The sequence below is a fragment of the Mustelus asterias genome, chromosome 8 (assembly GCF_964213995.1).
Source record: "Mustelus asterias chromosome 8, sMusAst1.hap1.1, whole genome shotgun sequence".
In the NCBI taxonomy this organism is placed as follows: Eukaryota; Metazoa; Chordata; class Chondrichthyes; order Carcharhiniformes; family Triakidae; genus Mustelus; species Mustelus asterias.
In genome coordinates, this window is record NC_135808.1 from 73,351,577 (window position 1) to 73,367,570 (window position 15,994).

Sequence of the window (15,994 nt, forward strand, 5' to 3'; positions counted from 1 at the left end):
TCACCCCACTCAGTATCCCCCACCCCACTCACTAACCCCTCACCCCACTCAGTATCCCCCACCCCACTCACTAACCCCCACCCCACTCACTACCCCTCACCCCACTCACTATCCCCCACCCCACTCACTAACCCCTCACCCCACTCACTAACCCCTCACCCCACTCACTAACCCCTCACCCCACTCCCTAACCCCTCACCCCACTCACTAACCCCTCACCCCACTCCCTAACCCCTCACCCCACTCACTAACCCCTCACCCCACTCACTAACGCCTCACCCCACTCACTATCCCCCACCCTACTCACTAACCCCTCACCCCACTCACTAACCCCTCACCCCACTCACTAACCCCTCACCCCACTCACTAACCCCTCACCCCACTCACTATCCCCCACCCCACTCACTAACCCCTCACCCCACTCACTAACCCCTCACCCAACACACTACCCCTCACCCCACTCACTAACCCCTCACCCCATTCACTAACCCCTCACCCCACTCAGTATCCCCCACCCCACTCACTAACCCCTCACCCCACTCAGTATCCCCCACCCCACTCACTATCCCCCACCCCACTCACTACCCCTCACCCCACTCACTAACCCCCACCCCACTCACTATCCCCCACCCCACTCATTAACCCCCCACCCCACTCACTATCCCCCACCCCACTCACTATCCCCCACCCCACTCACTACCCCTCACCCCACTCACTAACCCCCACCTCACTCACTATCCCCCACCCCACTCACTAACCCCTCACCCCACTCAGTATCCCCCACCCCACTCACTATCCCCCACCCCACTCACTACCCCTCACCCCACTCACTAACCCCCACCCCACTCAGTATCCCCCACCCCACTCACTATCCCCCACCCCACTCACTACCCCTCACCCCACTCACTAACCCCCACCCCACTCAGTATCCCCCACCCCACTCACTATCCCCCACCCCACTCACTACCCCTCACCCTACTTACTAACCCCCACCCCACTCAGTATCCCCCACCCCACTCACTATCCCCCACCCCACTCACTACCCCTCACCCCACTCACTAACCCCCACCCCACTCAGTATCCCCCACCCCACTCACTATCCCCCACCCCACTCAGTATCCCCCACCCCACTCACTATCCCCCACCCCACTCACTACCCCTCACCCCACTCACTAACCCCCACCCCACTCAGTATCCCCCACCCCACTCACTATCCCCCACCCCACTCACTACCCCTCACCCCACTCACTAACCCCCACCCCACTCAGTATCCCCCACCCCACTCACTACCCCTCACCCCACTCACTAACCCCCACCTCACTCACTATCCCCCACCCCACTCACTAAACCCTCACCCCACACACTACCCCTCACCCCACGCACTATGCCCCACGCCACTCACAATCCCCCACTCCACTCACTACCCCCCCACCCCACACAATATCCCCCACCCCACCCACTACCCCCCACCCCACTCACTACCCCCCACCCCACTCACTACCACCCACCCCACTCACTACCCCCCACCCCACTCACTAACCCCCCACCCCACTCACTAACCCCCCAACTCCACTCACTACCCTCCATCGCGCACAATACCCCCCACCCCACTCACTACCCCCCACCCTACTCACTAACCCCCCCCACCCCACTCACTACCCGCCACCCCACTCACTAACCCCCCACCCCACTCACTAACCCCCCACCCCACTCACAAACACCACCCCACCCACCAACCTACACCCCATCCACCAACCCCCACCCCACTCACTACCCCCCCACCCCACTCACTAACCCCCCCCACCCCACTCACTACCCCCCACCCCACTCACTAACCCCCCCCCACCCCACTCACTACCCCCCACCCCACTCACTAACCCCCCACCCCACTCACTACCCCCCACCCCACTCACTAACCCCCACCCCACTCACTAACCCCCCACCCCACTCACAAACACCACCCCACCCACCAGCCTCCACCCCATCCACCAACCCACACCCCACTCACTAACACCCCACCCCACTCACTATTCCCCAACCCACTCACTATCACCACATCCCACTCACTCCTCCCCACCCCACTCACTACCCCCACCCCACTCACTACCCCCCACCCCACTCACTACCCGCCCACCCCACTCACTACCCTCCACCCCAATCACTACCCCTACCCCACTCACTACCTCCCACCCCCACTCACTACCCCCCACCCCACTCTAGCCCCCACCACACTCACGATCCCCCACCCCACACACTACCCCTCACCCCACTCACTACCCCCCACCCCACTCACTACCCCCCACCCCACTTACTACCCCCCACCCTACTCACTATGCCCCACGCCACTCACTATCCCCCATTCCACTCACTACCCAGACCCCACTCACTACCCCACAACCCACTTACTACCCCCACCCCACTCACAATCCCCCACCCCACATACTACCCCTCACCCCACACAATATCTCCCAACACACTCACTACCCCCCACCCCAATCACTAACCCCCCACCCCACTCACTACCCTCGCCCCACTCACTAACCCCACCCCACTCACTCCCCCCCACCCCAATCACGAACCCCACCCCACCCACCAACCCCCATCCCATCCACCAACCCCCACCCCACTCACTAACCCCCCACCCCACTCACTAACCCCCCACCCCACTCACTATCCCCCACCCCACCCACAATATCCCAACCCACTCACCATCACCCCATCCCACTCACTACCCCCACCCCACTCACTACCCCCACCACACTCACTAACCCCAACCCACTCACTACCCCCCCCACCCCATTCACTAACCCCCCACGCCACTAACTACCCCCCACCCCACTCACTAACCCCCCACTCCACTCACTACCCACCACCCCACACACTAACCCCCCACTCCACTCACTACCCTCCACCCCGCACACTACCCCCCACCCCACTAACTACCCCCCACCCCACTCACTACCCCCACCCCTCTCATTACCCTCCCCACCCCATTCACTAACCCACCATCCCACTCACTAACCCCCCCACTCCCCTCACTACCCACCACCCCACTCACTAATCCCCCACCCCACTCACTACCCCCCGCCCTACTCACCCCCCACCCCACTCACTACCCTCCACCCCCACTCACTACCCCCACTCCACTCACTACCCCCCACCCCACTCACTACCCCCCTCCCCACTCACTACCCCCACCCCAATCACTACCCCCCACCCCACTCACTACCTCCCTCCCCACTCACTACCCTCACCCCACTCACTACCCCCCCACACCTCACTCACTACCCCCCCGCCGCCACTCACTAACCCCCCACCCCATTCCCTACCCCCCACCCCTCTACTCATCCCACCTTTGAGTGATTTTATTCTCTACTCTTCTTTAGATTTCACAAAGCCATGCAGAAGCTGCCACAAGTATAGACAGGCACTCTGGGGCCCAGGTCAGAGCCATTGTCCACCCTGCTGCTTAACTGGAGCATGTGTGGATTCAGTTCCAAGAAACTGCTTGTCCCTCACTACCACACCACCACAGAAAAATATCTGCTTCTTAACCACTGGCATTGTTGCTGAAAGTGGAAATATTCACTGTATGAATTTTCAGACATCAATATACTTCCTTTGACGGAGTACATCAATGTCTTGTTTGGTCTCAAATACTTATTCCATTCAATCATTTGGCCCTTCTATCCTTTGCTCAGCAAGGAAATGAACAGGGGCATGTTTTTTACAGCACATTCACAGAATGAAGCTGGTCATCACGGTGGCACAGTGGTTAGCACTGCTGCCTCACAGCGTCAGGGTCCTGGGTTCAATTCCAGCCTCGGGTCACTGTCTGTGTGGAGTCTGCACGTTCTCCCCGTGTCTGCGGGGATTTCCTCCGTGTGTTCCGGTTTCCTCCCACAGCCCAAAGATGTGTGCTTAGGTGAGTTGGCCATGTTAAATTGCCCCTTAGTGTCAGGGGGACTAGCTAGGGTAAATGCATGGGGATAGAGCCTGGGTGGGATTGTGGTTGGTGCAGACTCAATGGGCCAAATGGCCTCCTTCTGCATTGTAGAATTCTATGATTTAACTAAAGAGATCTATGCAAGTGTTCATAAGAACATAAAAAATAGGAGCAGGAATAGACCATTCAGCCTCTCGAGCTTTGTCCACCTCTCAGTAAGACCATGGCTATTCTGATTGTGGTCTCAACTCCACTTTCCTGTCTCCCCCATAACCCTTGACTCCCTTGCCAATCAAAAAACTGGCAACTCATCTTTGAATGTATTCAATAAGAAGGCCTCCACTGCTGTATGGAGAGAATTCCAAACACTAATAACCCTCTAAGAGAAGAAATCTTTCCTCATCTCTGTTTTAAATCGGAGATGCCTTATTTAGAACTGTGCCCTTGTTTGAGATTATTCTCCACACGTGTCATCCCAGTTTACTTCATCTGTCCTTATCATCTTAACGTTCTGTCCCTTTCTTCCTCATTTACTAATCCAGCTTCCCCTGAAATATATCTGTGTTATTCGCCTCAATCACTCCATGGAAGTTCAGCAACTTTCCTGGTCTAACCATCAGTTAGAGATATACATATTGAATCAAACAGTATTATAAAAAGTCTTGATGTAGTGTGTATTGAGTCTCTTAAACCAATCAAGTACAAGAACCAGAGGTCGTGGCCCCTTTGTCAATCACTTTAAAGTTTTATTTTTATTTATTGGTGTCACAAGTAAGGTTACATTAACACTGCAATGAAGTTACTGTGAAAATCCTCTAGTCACCACACTCCAGCACCTGTTGGGGTACACGGAGGGAGAATTTAGCATGGCCAGTACGTCTTTCGGACTGCGGGAGGAAACCGGAGCACCCGGAGGAAACCCACGCAGACAATGGAAGAACGTACAGACTCCACACAGATAGTGACCCAAGCCAGGAATCGAACCTGGGTCCCTGGCGCTGTGAGGCAGCAGTGCTAACCACTGTGCCACCGTGTCTCACCTGAGAGAGCATTGCTATTGGCAAACGAGTTTTCCCTCTGCCAGATTGAACATTGGTCTTCACTTGATATACCCACATTGCAAATAGGTACAATCCAGGGTAAAGAATGAGCAATACCACAGGAGATCCACTGAGTCAAGCACTAAGCCCACTCTGTCCTGAAACATGTAGGTAGCATCATTAACATACTCGTCGACACAATTAAATTGGTGTAGTTTGATTGACGCCTTTGGGTGCTAGTTTTACTGACATCATTATTTATACTGATCCATTGTAAGGGAAAGAGGTGGCCAGCATCTAAAATCCTCCAGGCTTGCAGTTAAAACTAAAGGTTCTACTCATCATATTTACCCAATAAAAAATTCCAGTCTGCCTTGTTTTTAATTGCAAATCCTGCTCCAGGGACTGGCTCGCTTGCTTAAGAGGCAGCAATGTTCCATTCACCACTGAACATACTGCAGTCAATTATGGTAATGAATTGTCAATAAATATAAAAATTTAATATAGTCGGCTCGGAGTGAGTGGCAGATATGGACTTGCCTCACAGACAAATCTGCTACCGCTGCAAATATTAAATGCACCTGAAAGCTGCTGGCAGGCGGACAAGTCTATAAGGACCTACAGCACAGCTCCGGGAGTTACAGAACCCAGTGGACTGGTCCCATGTGATCGCATCTCACCATGCACTTTGAGGCGTCATCTCCATGAACACTGTAAAATACTTCACAATTAAGATCAAAGGTCTATATTAAAAATGAACACGAGAAAGGTCATTTGGAATTCCTCTTAAGAGAACACCATGTCCTAATGAGGTTCTCCTTTAACAAGTACCGCGTACTCGATGTCTGATAGCTAGGATTAAATAAGGGTTGTGGGAAACCACACCACAAAGGATGGCTTTAGGCTGTATCCTCTATTAATCTGTGCTCCATTGTTAAACCACAAAACTCACAAGTAAGCACTTATCTCCTCGCTCAGAGATTAAACCGCATTTCATTTGCAATGTGGTCAAATCTGAAGTTGGAAGCAGAGAACACAAGGATGATTCCTCAGAATAAAATTGGCACGGTGCATTACAAACTTTAAGGATCAGCTTGTTTTTTTTTTTGTCTTTTTCCAGGTGGATTTCTCTGTAATCGCCTCACAGGCAGGGAGCACTCTCAATAATCTCATGAGTCATGCTCAGGAGCTTGTACTGAAACTTCGTTCGTTACAGCTTGACCAGCGAGAGTTTGTGTGCCTCAAATTCCTTGTGCTCTTCAGCCTAGGTAAGCGTGCTCTCCTTTTATCATCGAGTTATTGCACTCAGCTGGACTCCCTGAACTAAAACAAGTAGACTAGTTGGCTCTCAAGTTAAAAATTTATGGGCAGGTTTGGAGGCATTTACTCTGTCAATCATTGATTTAGGGAAAAGATACCTATCTATAGAAATTGCTCGGTGGTAGGAACTCATATGAAGAAAACATCGGATAATCTTTGAAATGATTGAGGAACGTGAATTTCTCGCTTGTATTATTTTTCAACAGAAATAAGAACTGAATTCCATTGAGCTAGAGTAGAATCAATGTCCATGCATTCATGAAAATATAAATGTGTGGGCTACTTTTTTCCACTGATTCCTTAACACACACACATATATATATATATAGAGAGAGAGAGAGAGAGAGAGAATAGCAGATACCTAACGGACTGCAAACATAAGCATCGAAACTTTACCGCCCCACCTGTCACGGGAATTGGAACAGGCGAGGGACAGACAATGGGAAGGTCTATTGACCTCAGGTGAGGTTTTACGGTTTCGGGAAGAGCAAGGCCGTAAAATCCCGCCCAAGGAGTTGATAAGATGATCTTATAAATGATAAGTGTAAGCCAAAATCAGCCAATAAATATTATTCAAACTCCCAATGAGAGAAATTATTGCCAAAATACTTATGTAAAGGATGTGAGCACAGGCACACATACACTCGCTCTGTTTCAGCAGCCAGTGTGTAAAAATGTACAAATTATCCACCATCACTCACGTCCCAGCTGAATGTAAAAGTAAACATTTTCCATCCAACACAAACACTGGTCACACACTGTGATTGTTTTATTCTGTTTACATTCCTGTCTTTTGCTGGTGATGGTTGCTGTGACTTTCATTGATGGCAAGCATGTTACTTCCAGCTGATCCATAATGATATTCTCAATGGGCAAATCATTGTAACAACACCAAGCAAGTTTAACGAGTGATTTATCGTCAGTGCTATCATCACATTTATCACCCAGAAAATAACAAGTCAGGACATATGTTTACGAATGTCCATAATATTATCAATATATAAATCTTTATCATTTATAGATTTAAAAATGTTGCTTCCTCCGCTATCTTCGGATGTTGCTAGGTATCACAGTAGTTTCAAATTCCTCTCCCCAACAAAAGGAGAGGTTTTGAGACCTCATACTTGATCGACTGCATGCTGAGATATTGCCACCACTCCCTGCCTTTACTCTGGCCATCATTAACTTGTCTGGGTTCTTTAAATTGGCTGCTGCAAAGCAAATGCATACCCAACCTTTGCATCCATTGGCATTCGCTGATGCCCACTGGACTTTAATACCCTTTTAGGTCTCTACTGGGCGAAGGATGCAGCATACATTCCATCCCGGCACCATCTGGTAGCCTAGTCCAAGAGGAGCCTGAATTTAATCGCTTTGTATTTTCGGTGGGCCAGAAGGAACAAGGGTATTATTCGGCTCTCGAATCAGTGAAAGGTTTGGAAAAAGCATAGGATGTGGGGAAAGACATATATAAAGGGCTCCTCTATTCTTTCTGAATAGCTGACCTATGCATTCCTTTTACTGATTCAGGGACTGTTTAATCATTTCCATCCAGCAATCTTTGCCACTTGTTACCACCTCTCTCCAATCCCTGATTCCGCTTGTGCTGTTCTTACAATCTTTCATCTATCTTTCCTCTCAGCTCCATGGTTAACTCAGTAAACAATTTGGAAAGAAACAGAAGATAACCAGTTCCTCATGGTCCCTGTGAATGACTGAAGAGTGTTTCCCTCACTCTAGTATGATCTTGATTACCTGCTAACTTCCATGTCCGTTGTATCATCATGTTGTGAGATGGCCAGTCGAGGTTGAACCAGAATTGATCGCATTTTGGTTGTTGGTATTCTGGAATCTTCTATTTACATTGTGTCTGGTGGAGGCGATGGCCTACTGGTATTATCACTAGACTATTAATCCAGAAACTCAGCTAATGTTCTGGGGACCCGGGTTTGAATCCTGCCGTGGCAGCTGGTGGAATTTGAATTCAATAAAAATCTGGAAATAAGAATCTACTGATGACCATGAAACTGTTGTCGATTGTTGGAAAAACCCATCTGGTTCATTAATGTCCTTTAGGGAAGGAAATCTTCGTCCTTACCTGGTCTGGCCTACATGTGACTCCAGAGCCACATCAATGTGGTTGACTCTCCAAGGGCAACTAGGGATGGGCAATAAATGCTGGCCAGCCAGTGATGCCCATGTCTCATGAAATTAATAAAAAAAAGGACTAGTGCCAATGGGGGAATCGCTGCATTGAGACAAGTAGCTTTTATTGTCTGGTTGAGCAACTTTCTTCCTGATGTGGGTGATCCTCACGGGGCAGCAATGCAGAAAACTGGTTGTTTAATTCTGTGGGCTGCTTGGTTGGTTCAGTGAGACAGGGAACAGAGGTACTTGTATGGGTACTGTCGTCCAACACTTATCCATTCAGCATTTCAATCATAGTTGAGAAACATGGTAAATTTCCCTGTTGTGTGGGAAGAAGATTGAGTATGAAGTATGAATATTGGAAGAACCAAGGAGGGAAGGGCTACATTCAAATTACCGCTATAATGCCATTGTACATACGATTAGCACAGCTAAAGGAGATACTTTGATAATTTGTAGCACCAAGCTAAGTTTTCAAAATTCTCTGAGGCGAGAGAAGTAGAATTATCAGTCATGGTGAACTGCCCACACCAATCAATTGCTCAGTCCATCACAGATTCTGAGCCATTAACAGAGACATTTGTGCAGATTTAGTTCTGTCTTTCCTGCAGACAAACTATCCATTAGGACGAATGTTTACTTGGGAGACAGACTGACGCACCAGTTCGGTACAGTGTCCCTTCAGGTCTGGGACTTGTGTTCAGCTCAGGGCCGGAACAATGGGATTAAAGTCTGCTCAGTCAGCCATCGGTACAGGCCTCCAGTGAGTGGTCTCAGCCTGGTTCGCTGTGAGCAAGGGCATGAGGGGGGGGGGGGAGACAAAGTGCAAATTGTCATAAAATTGGAAATCTCACTCACAGACTGGCTGGTGGAGGAAATGGGAATGTAAGATCATGGCAGTAGAAGGCTGGGGTGAAGGCAAATATGTGAAGCAGCACAGAGGGAGCTTCACTAGAAATCTCGCCTTGTGCTGTGTGATCTGAAAGCACTTGATGCTGATATTAAGGGGGAGACTCCATTACACAGCACTGAAACCCTTTACTTACATGAAGCAAAAAAATTAATCAGTGGCAAATTATATACTAAACATCCAAATAAAGGGAAAGGATTGAAGTCCTATTCCAGAAAGCCTTTTCAATGCCCATTCATCATTCACACTGGATGTGAAGCAGATAAGAGAAATGGCTTGCTATTGATCCTCTCTATTTAGAGAATCTTTACTTAATCAAATATTTAGGTGGAATACTGATGTACATCTGACATATGAGCAATGTGAAATGTGGTTTCAGCATTCCGTCAACACCTATTTCATGTATTATCGTGGATCAGGCAAAAGAGCTGGGTGCATCTGCATTATTATAACAAGCAAAAGCACAGCAGTGGTAGTCACGCTATCATATTCGCGGCACCTATATCCATGGCGAGCCTTCAGCAGTCAACAAATATGAGCTTATATCCATTAACAAAGGAACTCTGTGCTTGGACTTGCATATGCCACATATTGAAGTTATTCTCCATTCAGTGAGAGGGCCACGTGGTGTGAGAAAGCCTTCTTGCGGTCTCGGACCTTGTGATTTTAGTCGGTTCAGAACCTGTTTCCCTAGTGACATTGGTATAATCATTATTGCCATCACAGTATAGCAGCAGCCATTTAAACATAGCATTGGACATATAGCAGTGCAGAAATAAGTGTTATGCGTCAGTGAATTTGCTTTCAATTATTTATGGGCAATTTGTCCCTTAAGAAGGTGATGGTCAGCTGCCTTCTTCAACCTCCGCATCCATGTGGTGAAGTTATTCTCACATTGCTGTTCGGCAGTGAGTTTGATCCAGTGACAGGTAAGGACCAGTGATATAGTTCCAATTTGGGATGGTTAATGGCTTGGAGGAAAATGTGGAGGTTCTGGTATTCCCATGCACTATTATCTTCCAGTTGGTAGAGTTGCGGGTTTGATACCCTCATCATACCACAATCACATTACATAGACTCTTCCACTGGAAACCGGTTTAAAAAGGTAAAAGTTGAGATATTACAGTATCCAAGCAAGTTGAATGTTCGAATCCTGTAATAGTCATGGAAGACTCTACAGCTGGCAACCATACACGAGTAAATGTTTTCAAGCCCTTTGGCATAGTTTGAGTTTGACTCCTTTTATATGACAGGGTAATATATCCTGGCTTCCTGTGAGATGTTGCAAACTAAACCTGGGGAGCGATGCGGTACTTTTCTTCCTGTTAATATTACACCTGGATTGAAAAAAGATGAACAGCATAAATGACATCAAAGAACACGGCCTCTGTGCATCATATTCAAAATGTTTGATCCTCTTTCATGTTGGTTATTGTCAATTTTGACACATCAAGCAAGCCTCATTTCTATGGAAATAAGCTGGAAGGAAATGTCTGGCTTGTACTTTGAGGCTTAGCAGATATGTAGAGAGCTGAGGTTTTAATTTCTGAGATAAATCCCCCTCAACACTTGCTTATAAAATAAATGCACCCAGGTCAGAGGAAGCTGATGAGACATTGACATGTTGAGTTTAAGCATGAAATTATAAAGCTGACCGAGGTAGGTCATTGAAGAAGGTTCTGAATATCATCTGCCATGGAGAAAAGTTGGATTAACCACCGGCATCAATTTGGAGAGAGCTGTGACAGTGAGGTTTCATTAGATGGGTAGCAGGATGACTAAAGTGCAGTATTTCATGTAATTCAGGTAAAGTGACTTTTTCATGGACTGGTCAATGATTGGTCACAGGCCAGTGCACACACCTGACAGGCTGTGCATGTGCAGGATGAATGCCTTAAGTTTTAAAGGTCATTTGCTCTTGCTCTGAATGATAAATATTTATGTCAGAAGCACAGCATTCCCTGCCATATTATTGATGGTACAGATTTACCTCTTAACAAGACTGCTTATAGTAAAGGCACTGACTTTAGTTTATCATCTGCAATGTAAATATGTGGGGCGGAGAATTGCTAGTGCATTAACTGGTGCTGTTTGATTATTTGGTCTGATTCTGGTAATTGCCTGTATTCAAACACAGAATTATGATGAAGGATTGACTGTCCCACAATAAGCAAGTTAAATAACTTTAACCACTCTTGTGCTCAGAAAACATAACTATGTCATTACCCATGGCTCCTTGCCCATTTACTTTCACTTTCTATTCTAAACCGGTTGTAAATTTTTGGCTGTCTGAGAAACTGCTGTAAGTATATGGCATCCATTTAGCAGGAAGCACTGTGAAAAGGGTCTAAGGTGTGAAGCCACATAGAATTACATATAATCTTACAGACAGAAACAAGCACAGTGATTAACACTGCTGGCTCACAGTGGCAGGGACCCGGGTTCGATTCCCGGCTTGGGTCACTGTCAGTGCGGAGTCTGCACATTCTCCCCGTGTCTTCACCTCCGGGTGCTCCGGTTTCCTCCCACAGTCTGAAAGATGTGCTGGTTAGGTGAATTGGCCATGCTAAATTCTTCCTCCGTGTACCCGAACAGGCACCGGAGTGTGGCGACTAGGGGATTTTCACAGTAACTTCATTGCATCGTTAATGTAAGCCTATTTGTGACACTAATTAATAAATAAATAAATCACTTGGCATATGCCAGTGTTTATGCTCCTTACAAGCCTCCTGCATAGAATCCCTACAGTACAGAAGAAGGCCATTTGGCCCATCGAGCCTGCACCCAGGCCCTATCCTCGTAGCCCCACGTATTTACCCTGCTAATCCCCGTGATACCAAGGGGCAACTTGGCATGGCCGATCAACCTAATCCGTACATTCCCACAAATTTGAGGATGCTGAATCCTGGGACAGAATTAGATGAGCGCAGATTGCTCACTTGGGGATCTCTGCATCCAGCCATCTGGAGGCCATTATCATGGGTGGCTAGCACTACTTAAAACTAGCCTGCACTTTTTAACAGTGAGGTGTATTCTGCTGCTGATAGTCATGCAAGAGGTGATTCTGACCAAGGAAATATTGGAGAATCGCACAGCATTAGCGGGTGAGAGCTCCAAGCTTATTGGGTGCTGCATTGATGACTTTGGTGGACAAGGTGAAAAAGAAGAGCGGTTTCCTATAACTACAGTGGGAAAGAGGTCCTCTGGACGCATACTCAGATGGCAATGGGTGCAGTTAGCCATGGAAGTCAATGCCAGGAGGTTTGCATGGAGGTGGCACCCCAAGAAGTTCAAATGACCTTGCACGAATGGTCAAGATCAGTGAATACATCTTCAAATTACATATCACGACAATCATGAACCTCCGGCACGGCTAAACCCGCTACCCACCCCACAGCCAAGAGCATTGGGGGTTGGAATAATGAAGACTAAGTGGGAGGTCCCCCCTTCATTAGGGTGGAAGCCCCGCCTTCTGGAGCAGCCAACCAATCAGATGGCTGGCAGGTCCATTAGTCCTGGCAGAGCTGGGAAGACATCAATGGCTGAAACTGGGACTGCTGGTGAAGAAGGGACCCCACGGCCTTGGACCCTGGGTGCAGGTAAGGCTGGGTCTTGTGCCAGGAGAGTTTGTGTGGGTTAGGGAGAGGGGCATGGGTGGATTTAAAGCAGGGAGCGGGTGCTAAGGAAGTGGGGGGAATTCAACCTACGGAGTGGGCCACCCTGAAACTGGCAAAGGGTTCCTGAAGAGCGAATTCCCCTCTTCCTTCTATCCCTTTTATCATTTGAGGTTAAAAAGTGGACTTCCTGCTCCCACTCTGCTGCAGTTTATTATGGCAAGGGCAGTGTGTTATCAGAGTCAGTTGCCTTGCTAACAAGCTGTAATGACTTCAATCAGGCCATTGAGATTGGCCAATTGGAGTATGAACTCCCTGATTAAGGATCCAATTGATGGGCCAATCAGGGAGTCTTTGCCTTGTACCAGAAGTGTCATCTCCTCTGACACCCCCGGAGATAGACTGGTTAACAGTCTATCTGTGTACTGCTGTTAGAACAAAGAACAATACAGCACAGGAACAGGCCCTTCGGCCCTCCAAGCCCGCGCCGCTCCCCAGTCCAGGATTGAATCCTGAATCCCCGCCCAATTTTCCAGCCTATCTACATACCAATATCCTATCCACCGAGCTGTCCCTCACAGCTACGATGCTTTGTTCATTACAACCTATTAACTCACCCCCACCCCCCCATTCCAGACCATGTGATCTCCAGGGAGAGGCGAAAACCCAGAGTGAAAAACCCCAGGGCCAATATGGGGAAAAAAAAATCTGGGAAATTCCTCTCCGACCCCCTGAGGCGATCGAAACGAGTCTTTCCAAGGAGAACAACCCCAGTTTCCCCAATCTCTCCTCATAACCAAGCCCCTCCATACCAGGCAACATCCTGGTAAACCTCCTCTGTACTCTCTCCAAAGCCTCCACGTCCTTCTGGTAGTGTGGCGACCAGAACTGGACGCAGTATTCCAAATGCGGCCGAACCAACGTTCTATACATCTGCAACATCAGACCCCAACTTTTGTACTCTATGCCCCGTCCTATAAAGGCAAGCATGCCATATGCCTTCTTCACCACCTTCTCCACCTGTGACGTCACCTTCAAAGATCTGTGGACTTGCACATCCAGGTCCCTCTGCGTCTCTACACCCTTTATGGTTCTTCCATTTATCGTGTAGCTCCTCCCTACATTATTCCCACCAAAATGCATCACTTCGCATTTATCAGGATTGAACTCCATCTGCCATTTCCTTGCCCAAATTTCCAGCCTATCTATATCCTTCTGTAGCCTCTGACAATGTTCCTCACTATCTGCAAGTCCTGCCAGTTTTGTGTCGTCCGCAAACTTACTGATCACCCCAGTTACTCCTTCTTCCAGATCATTTATATAAATCACAAACAGCAGAGGTCCCAATACAGAGCCCTGCGGTACACCACTAGTCACAGGCCTCCAGCCGGAAAAAGACCCTTCCACTACCACCCTCTGTCTTCTATGACCAAGCCAGTTCTCCACCCATCTAGCCACCTCCCCCTTTATCCCATGGGATCCAACCTTTTTCACTAGCCTACCATGAGGGACTTTGTCAAACGCTTTACTAAAGTCCATATAGACAACATCCACGGCCCTTCCTTCGTCAACCATTTTGGTCACTTCTTCAAAAAACACCACCAGGTTAGTGAGGCATGACCTCCCTCTCACAAAACCATGTTGACTAGAGTTTGTAATTAAAGGGATTTTGGTGAAGGGACCTCTGCCTCTGTAGACTTATTACACAAGCCTAATTGATCCTTAATTGCTCATTTAAATATGGCAAACAGGCACCAAAATCAGCAACCCACCCAACCTTTTTGAATTATAGGGGTGAGCTCGGGGGTGGGCGAGAAGGTGGTGGATGGGTGCCCACCCCCATTTTACAGCCACCAACCCCCCCCCCCTCTATTTTACATACCCCTGCCCCCCTTGTGGAAAACATGCCCGCAGGAGACGCACAAAATTCAGCCTCATCTTATCCTTTAACCTTTCTCCTTTCAGATATCCAAAAGGGACAATCTAGCCAACAGTGGGGCAATACCAAGGAGAGGGAGTGATGATGGAAACACAGTCATTTCACTTCACACGCTCAGATACTGACACTGCGCCTATCTTCAAGGATACATTAAATGGCCCGTCCTCATGTACTGAGACAGCGGCCATGAGTGGGCAGCAGTCAGGACAGGAGGGGAAATACAGCTAAGGTGCCGCTTGGCAGACGGTGAGATTACACAAACATTCCATTGCAGGGAGCTCAGACAAGGTCTTTGGGGAAGCATGCAGAAGAAGATTGATGACTCTGTATAACAATATGATCCATGTATTGGGAAGCCTAGCAGAAAGCTTGTGGTCATTGAGAGGTCCAGCAGCAACTTGGCACAAGCATAGAGCTTGGTGCCATCCTTTCCAGCAAGGAGGTAGCAGCCACCTTCATTCACACTTGTAGACCCAATCATGAAGCAGCATCTGATTGTTGATGTTGCAGCTTCCACAAAGCTCAAGCAGCAAATACCCAAGATTTGAGCATTACAGTGGAATCTTAGACTGCAAGCTCAGTTTGCTGTGAATACCCTGTGAATAAGAGGCTTGAGGGTGTCACAGCAGTCCAGCAGTCTGTCCTCTAACAAGTTACTAACATTGTCAACCCCAGCTCCTCCCCCACTGCCCATCCAAAGGAGTTGCTGTGGCTCCGTGATGTGTAAACTTGCTGCCTTTTTGTCAGGATGACAGTATTTGACCTCCCATTTCTGACACTCTGCCAGTGCCATGTCAGCCAAGCAGCCTAGACTGCTCCTGTCCATGCCAAGATGGACCTTCTACATTCAGAGCTGTTCATGGTTGACCTATAAGGACATCTGTAGCTTCCCACACTGAATCTCAGCTCCCTTCTCCTCTGTGAGGCCCAGCCACTGAGGTGGTTGTAATGGAGCAACAGGACAAATAAAGGCATTAAGATGATGTACAGGGGTGATAAATGTACTTTTCTACATAATATGGCAAGATTTAATTTATAAATTTGGTTTAGAATGTTTATTTTGTGATGGCCAGTAGA

The 15,994-nt window shown here is 48.3% G+C and overlaps 1 protein-coding gene across 5 annotated transcripts in view; it reads left to right on the forward strand.

The window, feature by feature from the left end:
* nr5a2 (nuclear receptor subfamily 5, group A, member 2) overlaps positions 1-15,994 on the forward strand; it is a 312,907-nt gene that overhangs the window by 245,274 nt on the left and 51,639 nt on the right. For all 5 annotated transcript variants that reach the window (XM_078218179.1, XM_078218182.1, XM_078218180.1 and 2 more), the window contains one exon: positions 6,107-6,254. In XM_078218179.1, coding sequence (XP_078074305.1) covers positions 6,107-6,254 — 148 coding nt within the window. The remainder of the gene's footprint in view (positions 1-6,106; positions 6,255-15,994) is intronic.